The sequence below is a fragment of the Diaphorina citri genome, unplaced genomic scaffold (genome assembly GCF_000475195.1).
Source record: "Diaphorina citri unplaced genomic scaffold, Diaci psyllid genome assembly version 1.1 scaffold820, whole genome shotgun sequence".
NCBI classification, from domain to species: domain Eukaryota; kingdom Metazoa; phylum Arthropoda; class Insecta; order Hemiptera; family Psyllidae; genus Diaphorina; species Diaphorina citri.
In genome coordinates, this window is record NW_007378252.1 from 74658 (window position 1) to 93638 (window position 18981).

At 37.5% G+C, this 18981-nt stretch overlaps 1 protein-coding gene, 1 long non-coding RNA gene and 1 pseudogene across 2 annotated transcripts in view; 1 reads left to right on the forward strand and 2 right to left on the reverse strand.

The window, feature by feature from the left end:
• LOC103512291 (mitochondrial import inner membrane translocase subunit TIM50-C) overlaps window positions 1–16125 on the reverse strand; it is a 31078-nt gene extending 14953 nt beyond the window's left edge. Inside the window, exons 1-5 of the mRNA XM_026825799.1 lie at window positions 16120–16125; window positions 15112–15117; window positions 9967–10143; window positions 8160–8212; window positions 1376–1482 (exon numbers count right to left, since the gene is read on the reverse strand). Coding sequence (XP_026681600.1) covers window positions 1376–1482; window positions 8160–8212; window positions 9967–10058 — 252 coding nt within the window. The 5' untranslated portion in view covers window positions 10059–10143; window positions 15112–15117; window positions 16120–16125. The remainder of the gene's footprint in view (window positions 1–1375; window positions 1483–8159; window positions 8213–9966; window positions 10144–15111; window positions 15118–16119) is intronic.
• Window positions 1032–8972, forward strand: LOC113468695. The gene is made up of 2 exons (XR_003392356.1): window positions 1032–1091; window positions 8806–8972. It is a non-coding gene; the product is annotated as an uncharacterized LOC113468695 (long non-coding RNA).
• Window positions 10379–18722, reverse strand: LOC113465344 (annotated as a pseudogene).
• Between the last annotated feature and the right edge of the window lie 259 nt (window positions 18723–18981).

An 18981-nucleotide genomic window follows, 5' to 3' on the forward strand; every position in this document is an offset into this window, starting at 1 on the left:
GCGAAGGGCCTGATTTTGGGTAGTGTAATAAAAAAAAAAAAAAAAGGAAAAAAAAAAAAAAAAAAAAAAAATACATTAAAATAGGTGAAGGTATTTTTTCACGAAAAATTCTTACTTAGGGTGTCCCAGAGGATTAGGGTCGGGTAGCAACTTATCCCGTGATGGACGTCGAAGAAACTCTTTGAAAACGTACAGCCTGTCAAACATCCGCTTGAAGAATTGTTCGAGTGGTGGAAGGTCACTGAACTCGTCTCTCAATTCAAACCCATCTTCATCCACCGCAGGTAAACCTGGGAAATGTTCAATCAAATAAACAAGTATGTAAAGGCCTGTTCCCACTTGCTGTTTGGAAAAAAAAAATCTGTTGTGAACATCACACGACTTTCCTTATCCTAATGAATGATGCTTATTATTTGGGTGTTCTTGTTCTTAGGTATACCTACCCTAAAATTTTATAATATCTCTAACCGTATAGTCAGTATAGCTGAAAACCGCCAAAAAGCGGTCAAAATACCGCCAACCGCAGCACCTATCTCAACCAAACGTTTTGAGTTGCATTCTTGTCACATTTTTTGTCACGGGTCGTGTTATTATCCTATATTCGCACTGGAATGTCTTTGTGCAAGGACATTGGCTCAAGTAAACCTCGCACTGAAGCAGAATTTTGGTTTTAAAGTAATATGTGCCAGAGGACATTCCAGCACTTACTACTACAAAAACAAAATTTACCTTTGGAATATTGGAATTAGTGTTGGGAATAATCGATTATGATAATCGATTAATCGATTATTATTGATAATCGTAATCGTAATCGATTATAAAAAATAATTTGCGGTGAAGAAATAGCCTCGTCACAACTTCGTGGGTATCACAGTATTACAAGTCTTTCTTTGACTCAATCGTCATATTTATCATCGCTTCTTTGACTTGTAATGCCGCCACTGGTCGCTACTCGATTAAAGTAGCGCCTCAATTGTCCTCACGAGGCTGATCCGAGTGCACCCCAAACTCCAAGCAACAGAGCCGAAAAAACTTCGACCCCACCGGGAATCGAACCCGGCAATGGAGGTTGCTTGTTCACTTTCTATTTTGTACATTTATAAATACAATTCAAAGTCCACTCTCCGATTCGAGTAGAATTCTCCTTCGGAGCCAACTTTTCGCACCCAAATCTCCTCCTTTTTTTTAGTTAAGCAAGGTCTTTTTACTGAACTGTTAGTTGTATGTATTATTCTTTAACCCATCAAATATACGAGACCTTGTTTAGACTGCTGGGGTAAAGGGACTTTTCAGTCCTATTCGGGCAGGATAAACAAGATATATTCTATTCTATTCTAAATTGGCTGGCTAGGCCTGGTTAGGAAATGTATCTTACCATCCCTACTTGGGACGTAAACACGACTATTTCATACATAGGTGAGGCAAGTTGTTCTAGGAAGTGATCAAGATTGGGGCGCTTCTTAAACCTCCAACCAGTTTGATCAATACGCATACAGTGTAGATGGCATATCTCTTGAATTTGCTTCCCTTCTTTGGATCAGATTGACTGTTTGAGTTATTCTCGTTGGTATCACATGTTGTTGCGAGATTCACAGTTGTTGAACCCTTCTCAAGAGCTGAAAAAAAGAAATAATAATAATAATAACAACTTTGAAGAATCCTCTTGTTGTAAAATATTACTAAGGTAGGTACTGTTACATGTACCTACTCAATTTACTTACAATGTAAGCAAAGAATATACGAGCCCAATTAGTTTGAAATGTAACAAATCTGCCTTGTATGCACTAGATTGTGGGTTTGATTTCCACCTGTGGCATACTTTATCCTAAACAGATAGCTATCTGCAGGCTGTTTTTTTTTTTTTTTTTTTTTTTTTTTTTTTTTTTTTTTTTTTTTTTTTTTTTTGTGTTATAAAAATAAAAAATCTTTTTCACAGTAGGTGAGTTCTGAGTGTTATAATGAGGTTACGTTACACCCTTTGTGAGCAAGCATTCCATTGGTACAGTTGCCGGTAATTATGCAGAAGTCATGTCCGTGGAAAAGAAAAGCTCCTTTTAGTATTTAACCTAACCCTATAATAACACTAGTCACTGCTCTAATTGTGAAAACTCCTTCTTGTGTTTAACCTAACCCTATAATAACACTGGTCACTGCTTGTTTGTGCCAGTTCTTTTGGTAGCAATATTCCACAGACCTGACTTCTGCACAAGTACCCAGTTAACTGAGTTTTATTTTTCCAAACCAAAGTTTGTGAATAAGATCACGCTTACGTGGTTTTTACAAAACTAAATTTCCTGATTTTGGCCTTGTTTTACAGCGAGTGCTTCAATTTACTTTTAACCCTAAATTACCTTTATCTGAATAGTGTCTGCAACAAACATTTGGTATCCTGTACACCTTGCTCAATAGAGAAACATTTGCTCCTCGGCAATACTGAATATCAAATTTCTTGACTAGAATCAAAGCGGCTGGACTGCTCGTCTGTTTTACGATGGAAAACTCTGTCAAATCTCTTAAAAAAAAAAATTGCAAACTTCATTGTGGGTAAGACAAAGTTAAATACCTACTCGTAAATTACCTATAGGATTGTGTTTATTGCAGATCGATGGAAAATCCTCGTAGACTCCGACTTGCACACTTAGCAGTGTGTAAGAAATACTTGGACATCACTGGGGAAACGGCTGGTTGGAGCAATGCGTTCCTTAGGAAGAGTCCTGTCATTTTTACAGGTCAAAATGATGTAGGTACAGTTCTAATGATAAGTTATCAAGTTCAGTAGGTACACAGGTCTAATCAAGGAATTGAGTTTTTTTAGGGTTTGATAGAGGGAGCTGTAATAATGGAGGACTTACCACCCAAAGATCGAAGAGAGGGGGACAGGATGAGGAAATGAGAAAGAGCGCCATTATTTTCCTCTCGAGGCTGAGTGGGCCCCATTTATATGATACAAATTTTTTGAACCGAACCCGGGTCTCCCGCATGGAAGGCGAGCGTGACCACTACACCAGGGGAGCTGACACAAGAAACGTATATTTAAAACTATCTTTCATTTATTTTCCTACCTTGGATAGATCTCGGTTCAGACAGGACAGGTTTTTGACATACTCTCCATTGATAAACTCCGTAGCATCTCTATACAAACTATAGGTGATGGTGCTACCTCCTGAAACACGGTTTAGGGCATCCACTATTGGGGCTGCATTCTGTGGACAGAAAGATTTGGAGTGTGAATAATAAAAGAAAAAAAAAGGGATTTTAATTGTATTTAACATAAATGATTGTTACAAATGTCGTTCCCCGATAAATACACTATGCTAAATTTTATGACTTGACTTGGACTCAAAAGGCCGAAAGCGAAGAAAAAAGGAAGACAGGACAGAAGAAAGCCAGACGTTCCGAGAACGAGCTTTATCCGTTCAGAATAAAATCCGGTGTCCCAGAGGATTAGGGTCGGGTAGCAACTTATCCCTTGATGGACGTCGAAGGAACTCTTTGAAAACGTACAGCCTGTCAAACATCCGCTTGAAGAATTGTTCGAGTGGTGGAAGGTCACTGAACTCGTCTCTCAATTCAAACCCATCTTCATCCACCGCAGGTAAACCTGGGAAATGTTCAATCAAATAAACAAGTATGTAAAGGCCTGTTCCCACTTGCTGTTTGGAAAAAAAAATCTGTTGTGAACATCACACGACTTTCCTTATCCTAATGAATGATGCTTATTATTTGGGTGTGCTTGTTCTTAGGTATACCCTAAAATTTTATAATATCTCTAACCGTATAGTTGGTATAGCTGAAAACCGCCAAAAAACGGTTGAAACGGTCGTGTTATTATCCTATTCGCGCTGGAATGTCCTTGTGCAAGGACATTGGCTCAAGTAAACCTTGCACTGAAGCAGAATTTTGGTTTTAAAGTAATGTGTGCCAGAGTACATTCCAGCACTTACTACTACAAAAACAAAATTTACCTTTGGAATATTGGAATATACTACATACAACTACAAATAATGCTGAAAACAGCTTTGGCGTGAATATGTTATAGGGTTAGGTTAAACACAAAAAGGAGCTTTCTTTTTCATTGTCTTGGCTTCTTTTTTCCGTTTTTTTTTTTTTTTTTTTTTTTTTTTTTTATCATCCCGAAATCGAAGAGAGAAGGAAGACAAGATAGGAGAAAGCCAGCCGTTCCTAGAACGAACATTATCCGTTCAGGATAAAATCCGCCCTAGGCGGGAATCGAACCCGCGGCCTAGCGCTTATTAGGAAGACGCGCTATTAACCAAGCTAACATGGCTGGCAATGCTGACATAACCGTCTGTCTTGGTGAAGATAGACTCGTTGTGCAAGCCTAGTTACCTTGGACTGCTTGAAGAGTAGCATTTAATAGTTGTGTGGAGAAATGTGTCTCGGTCACAATGATTCGAATCAGATCAGGCTGAAAAAAAAGCTTACCTGTATGGGTAAGAATATTACTGGCCAGTTCAGTCATATTGTTCATATCGACTTTATCACTATCAGTCTCCCCTGGATGTAGTGCGAAAAATATTTCGGCAAGAATCCATTTTATAAATAAAATCGAAGAGTGAAGGAGGACAGGATAGGAGAAAGCCAGCCGTTCCTAGAACGAGCCTTATCTGTTTGGGATAAAGGTCGCACCGAGCTGGAATCGAACACAGGATCTAGCGTTTACTAGGTAGGCGCGCTACCTCCCAAGCTACCTAACTAGGCTCGGAGTTTGACGTTCTAATATTAAACTATAAATGCGAGAATGGGAATCGAACACGGGATCTGGCGCTTACAAAACTGCTACCTAAACCTAACAAGGTAATTAGGCTGGTAGTTCGATCATTCGATGTTCATGGGGCATTCTTTCACATCCAAGCCTATACAAGAACGGGAAAGGTTGGTTAGAAATCTTTCGTCCTGGTCGGGATTCGAACCCAGCACCTCCGGGTTAAGAGTCAGTGCTCTCTACTCGGCCACAGAGGAAGTAGCTAGCTAGACCTACCTACCTATAGGATTGGGTTGTTTCCAGTCAGCTTTTTTTTAATCAAGTCATGAATGGAGCAGTTGCAAATGGGTAAAAATTATAAATAAATGGTCGATTCCTATGTAGAAAGTTGGGAAAAATCCAAATCCGAGGTCAAAACTCCGAAAAAATAACTGTAAAAAGTCGAAAATTCAATTTTTATTTTTGTCCCATATAATATGCATACAGTGTAGATGGCATATCTCTTGAATTTGCTTCCTTTCTTTGGATCAGATTGACTGTTCGAGTTATTCTCGTTGGTATCACATGTTGTTGCAAGATTCACAGTTGTTGAACCCTTCTCAGGAGCTGAAAAAAAAAGAAGAAAATAAAATAAATAATAACTTTGAAGAATCCTCTTGTTGTAAAATATTGCTTAAGTACCTAAGTAGGTACTGTTACATGTACCTACTCAATTTACTTACAATGTAAGCTAAGAATATACAAGCCCAATTAGCTAAGAATATACAAGCCCAATTAGTTTGAAATGTAACAAATCTGCCTTGTATGCACTGGATTGTGGGTTTGATTTCCACCTGTGGCAAACTTTATCCTAAACAGATAGATATCTGTAGGCTGGTTTTTTTTCCTATCATGTTACTCTTCTCTGTTTGATTTTGGGATATGAAAACCCATTCCATTGGTACAGTTACCGGTAATTATGCAGAAGTCATGTCCTTGGAAAAGAAAAGCTCACTGCTCTAATTTAATTGTGAAAACTCCTTCTTGTGTTTAACCTAACCCTATAATAACACTGGTCACTGCTTGTTTGTGCCAATTCTTTTGGTAGCAATATTCCACGGATGTGACTTCTCCACAAGTACCCAGTTAACTGAGTTTTATTTTTCCAAACCAAAGTTTGTGAATAAAATCACGCTTACGTGGTTTTTACAAAACTAAATTTCCTGATTTTGGCCTTGTTTTACAGCGAGTGCTTCAATTTACTTTTAACCCTAAATTACCTTTATCTGAATAGTGTCTGCAACAAACATTTGGTATCCTGTACACCTTGCTCAATAGAGAAACATTTGCTCCTCGGCAATACTGAATATCAAATTTCTTGACTAGAATCAAAGCGGCTGGACTGCTCGTCTGTTTTACGATGGAAAATCCTCGTAGACTCCGACTTGCACACTTAGCAGTGTGTAAGAAATACTTGGACATCACTGGGGAAACGGCTGGTTGGAGCAATGCGTTCCTTAGGAAGAGTCCTGTCATTTTTACAGGTCAAAATGATGTAGGTACAGTTCTAATGATAAGTTATGTCAAAACCATGCTTGTATTTGAATGTCTGGTTGTTAAAAAAGTGGAGTGAAAAACTTTGTATCTAGGTAGGTAGTTAGGTATCTTTACTGTCCACAGAAATGCAGTTAAATACAAAGAACTAATGACTAAAATCTTCTACTTTAGAAAAAGAAAAGATAAAAAATAAAATCCATTTTATCAAAAGCAAATTTTTGAATTTTCTGATTTTTCTGATTTAAATTTTTGAAATTTGTGTAGGAAAAAACAGGGTTGCCAAGTGTAAGTTGTTTCGGAAAAAAATATGCTCCCGAGAACTCCCTACTCAGGTATTAAATTTATGCTCGTGGATTTTATTTATGCTCTTGAATTTTTAGCACCGCTTTTTAACAGTCCCCACATAATTATGTTAAGCAACGTTGCGTGAGATTAGTATCCGGATGGGTGACCAGCTGGGCAATCTCTTGATCCTATTATTGACTTTTTGAGGCTGGGTGTAAAGCTCGTTTAGGTATTAAATTTATGCTCTTGAATTTTATTTATGCTCTTGAAATCTTGAATTTTTAGCACCGCTTTTTAACAGTCCCCACATATGTTAAGCAACGTTGCGTGAGATTAGTATCCGGATGGGTGACCAGCTGGGCAATCTCTTGATCCTATTATTGACTTTTTGAGGCTGGGTGTAAAGCTCGTCACAGAGTGAAGGGTAATACTCCCTCTACAGATGTACAGTCAAAGTTATACTAAGCCTCTAGAGGAAAAGAAAAAATAATAATTTTTTTCATTGATATAAATATTGTTTTTTTAATGAAATTTCCACTCCATATATCTTTCTCACGTAGGATGTAGTGCAAAAAATATTTCGGCAAGAATCCATGTTATAAATAAAATCGAAGAGTGAAGGAGGATGGGATAGGAGAAAGCCAGCTGTTCCTAGAACAAGCCTTATCTGTTTAGGATAAAGTTCGCACCGAGCTGGGATCTAGCGTTTACTAGGTAGGCGCACTACCTCTCAAGCTACCTAACTAGGCTCGGAGTTTGACGTTTTTGTTTAATGTTTTATTTTCTTTATTTGATAATAACAAGTAAATATAAATACAAGAGGATCCTTCCTAAGACACAATGCTAATAAGAAGCTTCTAAGAAGAATGCTTCTAATTTTAAACTATAAATGCAAGAATGGGAATCGAACACGGGATCTAGCGCTTACAAAACTGCTACCTAACAAGTTAATTAGGCTGGTAGTTCGATCATTCGATGTTCATGGGACATTCTTTCACATCCAAGTCTATACAAGAACGGGAAAGGTTGGTTAGAAATCTTTCGTCCTGGTCGGGATTCGAACCCAGCACCTCCAGGTTAAGAGTCAGTGCACTCAGTGCTCTCTACTCGGCCACAGAGGAAGTAGCTAGACTGCTAGACCTACCTATAATATTGGGTTGTTTCCAGTCAGATTTTTTTTTTCTAATCAAGTCATGAATTTATTATTCGCGGTGAAGCAATAGCCTCGTCACAACTTCGTGGGTATCACAGTATTACAAGTTTTATAAATAAAATCGAAGAGTGAAGGAGGATGGGATAGGAGAAAGCCAGCCGTTCCTAGAACAAGCCTTATCTGTTTAGGATAAAGTTCGCACCGAGCTGGGATCTAGCGTTTACTAGGTAGGCGCACTACCTCTCAAGTATTTTATGAGGAGGTTAAATATGTAAATGTAAATGTTTCTTTGTGTTATTATGTCACAACTTTGGTGCTCACTGCAGCATTGTAGGATTTTTCCATATCTCAATAATCCTACAATCCAATGTTTACCTACCATGCTGGCACCGGTCGCTATGCGCATTATATTACATAGCTACTCATTTTCCTCACGAGGCTGAGTGGGCCCAGTTTGATAAGTCCAGTCTGGATGTAGAAGAACATGGGTAAGTTCCAGAACTAGAGTGTATCTGAAAACAAGAAGAAATAAACATTTCATTTTATTAGGAGTTAAAGTTGGCACGTACCTTACTGTTTGGTATTGGACGTTTCGGGTCTGAACTCCAGACCCGTCTTCAGCAATTTGTCAATGTGTTATGCGGTGGTTGTTGAGAGAAGAGATGAGAGCTACAGAGGGAAAAAAGTTGAGAGAATGGAAGTGCGGGAGAGAAAAGGGGGGAGGAATTGTGTGAACTTGAGTGAGAAAAATAGACGCTCGCCTGGTAATCAGGAGGGCGTGGGTTCGATCCCAGCCGAGGTATGGAATTTTATCCTCATTTATTTCTAATCAAGTCATGAATTTATTATTCGCGGTGAAGCAATAGCCTCGTCACAACTTCGTGGGTATCACAGTATTACAAGTCTTTCTTTGACTCAATCATCATATTTATCATCGTTCCTTTGAATTGTAATGCCGCTACTGGTCGCTACTCGATTAAAGTAGCTCCTCAATTGTCCTCACGAGGCTGATCCAAGTGCACCACGAACTCCAAGCACAGAGCCGAAAAAACTTCGACCCCAACGGGAATCGTACCCGGTTGTTCACTTTCTATTTTGTAGGTAGGTACATTTATAAATACAATTCAAAGTCCACTCTCCGATTCGAGTAGAATTCTCCTTCGGAGCCAACTTTTCGCACCCAAATCTCCTCCCCGAATTTGCCCTCTTCAGTCCACCTCTGCATTTCCTCAGAGCTATGAGGACCTTCGATTGTGGTGTCATCTTTGGACCGCTTATACTCCCACTGAAGAGGTTGGTCTGAGTCTGGTTTTGGGTTTGTGGAGGCTTTGGAAGTGTCTGAAACAGGAGGCAAGAGATTATTATTTCGTTTAGTAGTGTGTCTCTTCTCGCCCATCTGATGAGAGGCATACTACGGCATGCTACGACAGACCAAAAGCGTCTAATGCAAAAATTATTTCATTGCTACGAAATTAAAAAGGGGCGGCGTGGAGGTTGAAACACTAAAAAAAAAAGAAGAAAGATGTTCGATAGAGGGAACTGTAACTGCTAAGGTCTTATCATCCCGAAGGCGAAGACAGGATATAAAGCCAGCTGTTCCGAGAACGAACGTAACTCTGAGCAACTTAAGGTCTCATTTGCCCTCATCCATTTTTACTTTCTATTACTACAGTATAGCGGAGCTATACTAGTAATGAAAGTATTGCAATCGGTCCAAATTTTCAAAATCGGGAACGTGTGATGTTCACACCAGATTTTTTTCTCAGTTTTTTGGACGAAGCCACAGTCTGAAACGCACTCTATCCACTAGTAGAGGAACTATAGCAACATCAGTTGTAGTTTAGAAGTTACAGATCCCATTTGGCTAAACCTATACATTTGTGTGCAAATCCTTGACTTCAACTCCAATTATCTCAAAACAAAGCCAGCAATCTAATATTAAATATTAAAAATTAATATTTGTTTGTTCGAACTTTATGCCTGGCCAAACCGCTCATCTGATTGCTATAAAACTTTGTAAACTTATTGCTTGCACTCCCGTGAAGGTTATGGGCTATTTTCTGGTTTGTTTTTGTTAAGCTACAAAGAGCAAGACCCTAAATGGATGAGTGACATGAACGGCCATGCCTTAAGGCCTTACTAGCAGAAATGCGGAGCGAAGCGACTGGTTTTGGCTAGTGTAATCATAAAATCACAAAAAGAAAGAAAGAAAGAAAAAAAAATACATTAAAATAGGTGAAGGTATTTTTTCACAAAAAATTCTTACTTAGGGTGTCCCAGAGGATTAGGGTCGGGTAGCAACTTATCCCTTGATGGGCGTCGAAGGAACTCTTTGAAAACGTACAGCCTGTCAAACATCCGCTTGAAAAATTGTTCGAGTGGTGGAAGGTCACTGAACTCGTCTCTCAATTCAAACCCATCTTCATCCACCGCAGGTAAACCTGGGAAATGTTCAATCAAATAAACAAGTATGAAGTATGTAAAGGCCTGTTCCCACTTGCTGTTTGGAAAAAAAAAATCTGGTGTGAACATCACACGACTTTCCTTATTCTAATGAATGATGCTTATTATTTGGGTGTGCTTGTTCTTAGGTATACCCTAAAATTTTATAATATCTCTAACCGTATAGTATAGTCGGTATAGCTGAAAACCGCCAAAAAACGTTCGAAACGGTCGTGTTATAATCCTATTCGCGCTGGAATGTCCTCGTGCAAGGACATTGGCTCAAGTAAACCTCGCACTGAAGCAGAATTTTGGTTTTAAAGTAATATGTGCCAGAGGACATTCCAGCACTTATTTTTTCCTAAAAAAAAAAAGTACTATCGTTCCGAAATTAAAGAGAAAAAGAAGACTACAGGATAGGAGAAAGTCAGCAGTATTGCAGGTATGACTATTTTTTTAAGAGGTTTGATGTAACGGCTAATGTCTTATCATCCGAAATCGAAGAGAGAAGGAAGACAAGATAGGAAAGCCAGCCGTTCCGAGAACGAACATTATCCGTTCAGGATAAAATCCGCCCTAGGCGGGAATCGAACCCGCGGCCTAGTGCTTATTAGGCAGACGCGCTATTAACCAAGCTAACAAGGCTGGCAATGCTGACATAACCGTCTGTCTTGGTGAAGATAGACTCGTTGTGCCAGCCTAGTTACCTTGGACTGCTTGAAGAGTAGCGTTTAATAGTTGCGTGGAGAAATGTGTCTCGGTCACAATGATTGGAATCAGATCAGAATGAAAAAAAAAGCTTACCTGTATGGGTAAGAATATTACTGGCCAGTTCAGTCATATTGTTCATATCGACTTTATCACTATCAATCTCCCCTGAGCCACTGGATCCTCCACTGGCCTCCGCCTTCTTCTTTTTCCATCGCTCGGAAGCTGACAAGGTTTTGTTACCACCTGGAAATGAGAAGACAAAAATTCAAGCTCTTTAAAATAATAAAAAAAAAACTAATATTTCCTCTTAATTCAATAAAATATAGAGAGTGGTAGTGCTATGCCTCGCTTTTTTATTTTATTATTTACTGTCAAAGTTCTTGTAAAGAAATCATAAAAAATCCCATTTGATGATCAGCATCAGGTTGTGGTTAGGTATTGGGTTGAGATAGGCAAGGTTGGTAAACTAACCGTTTTTAAATTATGAACCACTCCCATGCCAAACTGTAGAAACAATATCCTGTTTCAACCCAACCCGGTACATAACCACAACCTCATTCTCACCTAATCTTCTCATAGCTTTGGCTACGGTTTCTTTTGGTTTCATCAGGGCTAGGAGTTTTTCATACGCTTCCAAATCATTGAACAGAGGTTTGAGAATTTCCGAGGTTTCTTTGTCTTCTGAATCTTCACTTGTATTTGGCTTGATCTGAAAGGAAGATGCATTAGAAGTAGGTAGAGGATTAATTATTCCACAAGGGACAAGCCTTGTTAAATTGTTAACACACAGCAAAGAAAATAGCAAAAGCAAGAAACGGACAAAATCATATTCCTATGTGTTGAGCCAGTTGACTTGGAAATTTCTGTGATCATAGCTGTTTGAATGAGGTTGAAGTGAACAAGACCGAACACCATCAAGCAAACCTGCCTTGGTGGTGTAGTGGTCAAGACTCTCACCTGGTAAACAGGAAGGTGTGGGTTCAATCCCAGCCAAGGTATGGAATTTTATCCTCAAAATAATTTGAAAATATGACCACAAAAATAGTAGTAGCCTACTCTGCTGTGCTAAGCAAAAACGCCATATGTAAAAAAAAACCCTACTTTCAGAAAATTGAGTTTAAAGATTTCGATCTATACGGCAAACATACGTTTTTGACATACAGCAACACGTTTTAGTGGTTTTTAAGGGGTTTAGGATAAAAATAATAATAATAATAATAATAAATAAATAAATAAATAGGATCAAATTTAGGATCATAGAAATCAAAATCATTTGGCACCAAAAATCAAATCGATTTTGTTGACATACGGCGTTTTTGCTTAGCATGGCAGTACTGCTGAAGTAAAGGGACTTTTCAGTCCTATGCAAGCACAAGCACAGCATAAATAAGCACTATTATTAAGTAGGTAAGTATTTTGGACGTCTGTTTAATGTAAAGTTACTTCACCAAAGTAACATATGTACGTAGGCTACTTACTTTGACCCAGTTAATATTGTCAAGCCAATGGTCTTTGATTGTTTTTCCTTTTTTCCAATGATACATGCCGTCCGTGTCAAAGTTGTCCCTCTTCCAGTTCATCCTTCATGTTGAATGGGGGTGAGTTGAATATCTCCATCTTGACCCAACAGCTCCATCTTCTTGACCTGAGAAAGGAATGGTTTCACAAAATTGTTCATTGGGAGGGTTTTTTAAAAAAAAAAAAAAAAAAAATCTTCACCTAAAAATCTGGGTAATTATTCAGTCACTAAAACAATGAAAATGAAAGCTCCTTTCACAATATATTGAATAAAACTAATAATTTCCATTTCTTAAACCAAATATTTTTTTTTATTTTCTTCAGTTTATTCATTTTATTTAAAATATTTTTTCAAATATTTTGAATAGGATTTTTTTTTTTACTTGTATGCCATGTTTTATTTATTTTTTTGAGCGGCTATTTTAATTTTATAATCACCCAATTTATTATTTATTATTCTTGAAATTTGAAATCTTGAAACTTGAATAGCTGTGTCAACACTTGTGTCAGATACAAATCAATTAATTTCATTGTGACTTTCATCTAATTGTTAATCCTCATATAACAAATCAAGTCAGCTCCCATGCCGTAGTGGTCACTGCACTCGCCTTGCACGTGGGAGACCCGGGTTTGATTTCCGGCAGGGTCAAGAAATTTGTATCATGCAAATGATTGATTCTGTGACTGGCTGTTGCGGGGCCCACTCAGCCTTGTGAGGAAAATGAGTAGCTTCTACTTTAGAAAAAGAAAAGATAAAAAATAAAATCCATTTTATTTTTATCAAAAGCAAATTTTTGAATTTTCTGATTTAAATTTTTGAAATTTGTGTAGGAAAAAACAGGGTTGCCAAGTGTAAGTTGTTTCGAAAAAAAACAAGCGGGGCCCGTCCCTCCGGGATTTTTTCGATCTTGGGTAAAGAAAATCAGTATTTATGTACCTACCTATTTTATTTAATATTTTATATAACAAATCAAGTCAGCTCCCATGCCGTAGTGGTCACTGCGCTCACCTTGCATGCGGGAGACCCGGGATTGATTTCCGGCGGGGTCAAGAAATTTGTATCATGCAAATGATTGATTCTGTGACTGACTGTTGCGGGGCCCACTCAGCCTCGTGAGGAAAATGAGTAGCTATGACATGGGTATAAATGTGCATAGCGACCGGTGCCAGCATGGTAGGTAAACATTGGATTTTAGCATTACTGAGATATTGGGAAAATCCTACAATGCTGCAGTGAGCACCAAAGTTGTGATGTAATAACACAAAGAAACTGCATTCATATAACAAATCATTTTGAGTTTAAGTACTTGGTTATATTTACTTGCTAGCACACTCTTGCGGACTATTTAGTCATAAGCTCCTTTTTGCTTTTTTTTTGACACCAATAAAGTGAATAGAAAAACCAAATAAAACAAATACAGCTAATAACAGTGGTCACTGCTCATTTGTGACAGATCCTTTTTGTAACAATGGGGCTCAACCACTTTTTTTTTTCTTCGCTGATAAAGGAAGTTCGAAACACGCTGATCTCAATAGAAATGCTTAAAATTTCATTTGAGGCTTCCTAAGATGAGAAATCTTCGTTTGAAATTTTCGAATTTTGAAACGCAAAAATTTTCGCGGGCAGCCATTTTTTCGTGATGACGTCAGTTCATGCGAGGTCGTAAACCATGGCTGCTTCAACGTTATTTTTTTGCGACCTTTGAGCGACATTTTAGGGGATTTAGGGACCGTTTTGGATGTTTTTGAGTGCGCCAATGCACTTTTTGGGTACTTTTACATCGGAATAGGACTCTATCTCGAAAAAAAATGTCATTTGGTTGAGCCCCTATAATTTTCGCGGACAGCCATTTTTTCGTGATGACGTCAGTTCATGCCAGGTCGTAAACCATGGCTGCTTCAACGTTATTTTTTTTGCGACCTTTGAGCGACATTTTAGGAGATTTAGGGACCGTTTTGGACGTTTTTGAGTGCGCCAATGCACTTTTTGGGTACTTTTACATCGGAATAGGACTATATCTCGAAAAAAATTGCTATTTGGTTGAGCCCCTATAATTTTCGCGGGCAGCCATTTTTTCGTGATGACGTCAGTTCATGCCAGGTCGTAAACCATGGCTGCTTCAACGTTATTTTTTTGCGACCTTTCAGCGACATTTTAGGGGATTTAGGGACCGTTTTGGATGTTTTGGGTGCGCCAATGCACTTTTTGGGTACTTTTACATCGGAATAGGACTATATCTCGAAAAAAATTGCTATTTGGTTGAGCCCCTATAATTTTCGCGGGCAGCCATTTTTTCGTGATGACGTCAGTTCATGCGACCTCGCATGAACTGACGTAAACCATGGCTGCTTCAACGTTATTTTTTTGCGACCTTTCAGCGACATTTTAGGGGATTTAGGGACCGTTTTGGATGTTTTGGGTGCGCCAATGCACTTTTTGGGTACTTTTACATCGGAATAGGACTCTACCTCGAAAAAAATTGTCATTTGGTTGTGCCCCATTATTATACTTGAAAAAGCTTGTGGATGCTTTTGCAAGGAGGATTTTTCTTTTCATTGCAATTAATAGACATATTAAATTTCTAAAGCTCGATTTAGACGATGGCAACGTCACGTCATGCCTTGTACTCCAAATCTCTATTACTACATTTCAATGGATGAAAATGTCATAGAAAGTAATTCTTCATAATGAGTCTGGAGTAAGTTAGGTATGTAAACATTACGAGGCTTAAACTAATACAGATTAGTTCTTTAGAAAGTTCACTAAATGTTTTTTCTTCTTCTAAAAATATGAACCATGGTGGTTCGTCCACTGAAGCCATTAAAGTGTGTCGCATTTTACAAATACAGTCCACAGATAAGGGTTAAATTTATTTTCCTCTAACCATGTGGTAAAACAGATTCCAAATTCACAACATGGCTTGCGTCCCCTGAATCCAACTTAAGATTGAAGATAAAAATACGAAATATTGAGTAGAGAAAATAGGGCCTGAAATAATTACAACTTCCGGTAGTTTTGGAGTAGCGTTGAACAGAATTTACAGTCAATTACAGGCTACATTGTAGAAGGATAAAACTTGCCACAGTGTGCCTAGTTGTGTAACTTGTGTTTTTAATACTGCCCACAGGCCCACACACTATCAAATTCAATACTATTGACATGTTGACAATACATATCTATATAAATAAAATTGTAGATTTGTCTGTACATTGCTTAGAATCGTGAAATTTTTAGTTATTCTTACTCCTTATGCATCCACGATTCCAAAAATCACATTAGAAAAATTTCCGTCTGTCTGTCTGTTACGCTAAATAGACCTTTGGTTGTCCTCTTTTCACGAGAAAACGGCTCGACCGATTTTGATGACTTGAATAAACTCAGGTTTGTGTTCTTGTTCAGAAGTCATGTCAGTGGAAAATCGCTACATAAACTTTCACAAATGAACAGTAACCACAGTGTTATGGGGTTAGGATAAACACTAAAAGAAGCTGTCACAAATGAACAGTGACTAGTGTTATATAGCGTTAGGATGAACACTAAAAGAAGCTTTCACAAATGAGCAGTGACCAGTGTTATAGGGTTAGGATAAACACTAAAAGAAGCTTTCACACATGAGCAGTGACAAGTGTTATAGAGTTAGGATAAACACTAAAAGGCGCTGTCACAAATGAACAGTGACTAGAGATGGGTAGTACTTGGTACTTTCGAGAACTGGTAAAAGTAATAGATTACTTTTCGAGAACCTAGTACAAAATGAAGTTGAGATTGATTGAGTGTGAGGACGGAGCAGGAATGGTACAGTTGGATAATTAAATAAAGTAATACGATGATGTTGAAAAAAAAAAAAAAAAAAAAAACTAGTGATGAAAATGAAGAGTGGAGGACCAACTTCTTCAGTGAGTTTGGACAACACAAAACAGACTATTACCACTACAAGCTAGACTATGCCAAAGTTACCAACGAGGTTTTGCGAGACCAGGCCGAGTGTTATATTCGCGCTATACAAATACTCGTAATCCAATTACTTTTACTCGTTAGATATAACTGAATCAAGCCGAGAACTTACCAATAACTCTCTAGCATGCTCTCTCTCTCCCCTTACCCCCCCCAGGGCCAAGTGCTATGAGTCTGCTGGACTTCCCCTTTCCCTCTCTTCCAAATGTAATCACATTATTTAGTAATCGGTTCTTTTGTAATTGGTTTGTACCTTGTAGATGTAGACTGTAGACTTGTACTCATCACGTGACTTGCGATAAAGCAATTACTTTTTTTTAGTTAGAACCGGTACTTTACAAGTAAAATACTTACTTGTATACATCTCTAACAGTGACTAGTGTTATATAGGGTTAGGATGAACACTAAAAGGAGCTTTCTATTTGGTAATCGGTTCTTTTGTAATTGGTTTGTACCTTGTAGACTGTAGACTTGTACTCATCACGTGACTTGCGATAAAGCAATTACTTTACAAGTAAAATACTTACTTGTATACATCTCTAACAGTGACTAGTGTTATATAGGGTTAGGATGAACACTAAAAGGAGCTTTCACAAATGAGCAGTGACCAGTGTTATAGGGTTAGGATAAACATAAAAAGAAGCTTTCACAAATCAGAAGTGACCAGTGTTATTATAGGGTTAGGTTAAACACAAAAAAAAGCTTTCATAATTTGAGCAGTGACCAGTGTTATTGTTATTATAGGTTCAAGATTAACACGAAAAGGAGCTTTCACAATTTGAGCAGTGACCATTGTTATTAGAGGATTACGTAGGTTAAACACAAAAAGGAGCCTTCTTATTCATTGTCATGGCTTCTGAATAATTACCATATTACTACAGGAGTACAATGTACTGCTGATGTCCAAAATTCTAACAACCTGGTGAGAAAATATATGATATGTTACTGCTATAGCAATACTGCATGATATGTTACTGCTACTGCAATTTGAATCCCAAGTATGTTACTGCTACCTATACCTATAGCATTACTGCCCATTATGGGCAAGTTTTAATACTAATTGTATACTCAAATTGGTAAGGTTTGTGGTGGTCACAGTGATGATGTCATTCATTAAACGATTAACCTTGCAATGAGTTTTAAAACTGTTGAGGTTGAGAAAAAAAAAAAAAAAAAAAACGCTACTGCTATTTGAATCCCAAGTATGTTACTGCTACCTATAGCATTACTGCCCATTATGGGCAAGTTTTAATACTAATTGTATACTCAAATTGGTTAGGTTTGTGGTGGTCACAGTGATGATGTCATTCATTAACGATTAACCTTGCAATGAGTTTTAAAACTGTTGAGGTTGAAAAAAAAAAACTAGTTTTTAAAAGCCTTCCATTTGGAATTCTGAAAAAAAAAATAAATAAATAAGTAAATAAATAAATAAATAAATAAACAAAGTAAAAATGTAAATAAACTGTATCAATCACCAATAAATAAAATAAAATAAAAATTAAATAAACAAAGTAAAAATGTATATAAACTGTATCAATCACAAAATTTGAAGGTTGATCTGGTTATAACCAATTCAAAGATAAAATTAAAGTATTAAAACTCAAATGGTGAATTGAATGATGTCACTCATTTAAACAATGACTATTCAAACTGCATTATTGGACAAACCGGTTGATAAAATTAGTATTAAAATTTGCCCTATGTTACTGCTACTGCTATTTGAATCCCAAGTATAAAGATTAAGATCAAGGGTGGGGTGGTAGAGAATGCCATAGGCATTAACCCCACCCTTGATCAAACTTTATTTTGTATTTATACGTACATTATGTTACCATTTGGAATTCTGTAAATAAAGTTTGATCTAATCGATTAATAATAATTAATAATAATACGATGGAGGAAATTGATTCTAATGGCCGGTTCTAAACAACTCGCAATCCCGGATTGGCTAGTTCCAAAAGGACTCGTCGAATCCTGAGCGCTAGTGTCGGGGTTTTTGAGTTTAAAGATTTCAATCTATACGGCAAACATATACGTTCTTGACATACGGCAACACGTTTTAGTGGTTTTTAAGGGGTTTAGGATAAAGAAAAAAAATATAGGATCAAAATTTAGGACCATAGGAGCCATTTGGCACCAAAAATCGATTTTTTGACATACGGCGTTTTTGCTTAGCATGGCAGTACTGCTGAAGTAAAGGGACTTTTCAGTCCTATGCAAGCACAAGCACAGCATAAATAAGCACTATTATTAAGTAGGTAAGTATTTTGGACGTCTGTTTAATGTAAAGTTACTTCACCAAAGTAACATGTACGTAGGCTACTTACTTTGACCCAGTTAATATTGTCAAGCCAATGGTCTTTGATTTGTTTTTCCTTTTTCCAATGATACATGCCACTTCCTCATTTTGAAGGTACAACCTACAACGAGGGGAAAAAAAAATGAAAAAATACCGTACATACATATTTTGGTATACATATTTCCACTGAAGTTTCCTCATTTTGAAGGTACAACCTACAACGAGGGGGAAAAAAAAATGAAAAAATACCGTACATACATATTTTGGTATACATATTTCCACTGAAGTTGAGCTCCTTGTATATTTCAACCTACAACAAGATGCATTAGAAGTAGGTAGAGGATTAATTATTC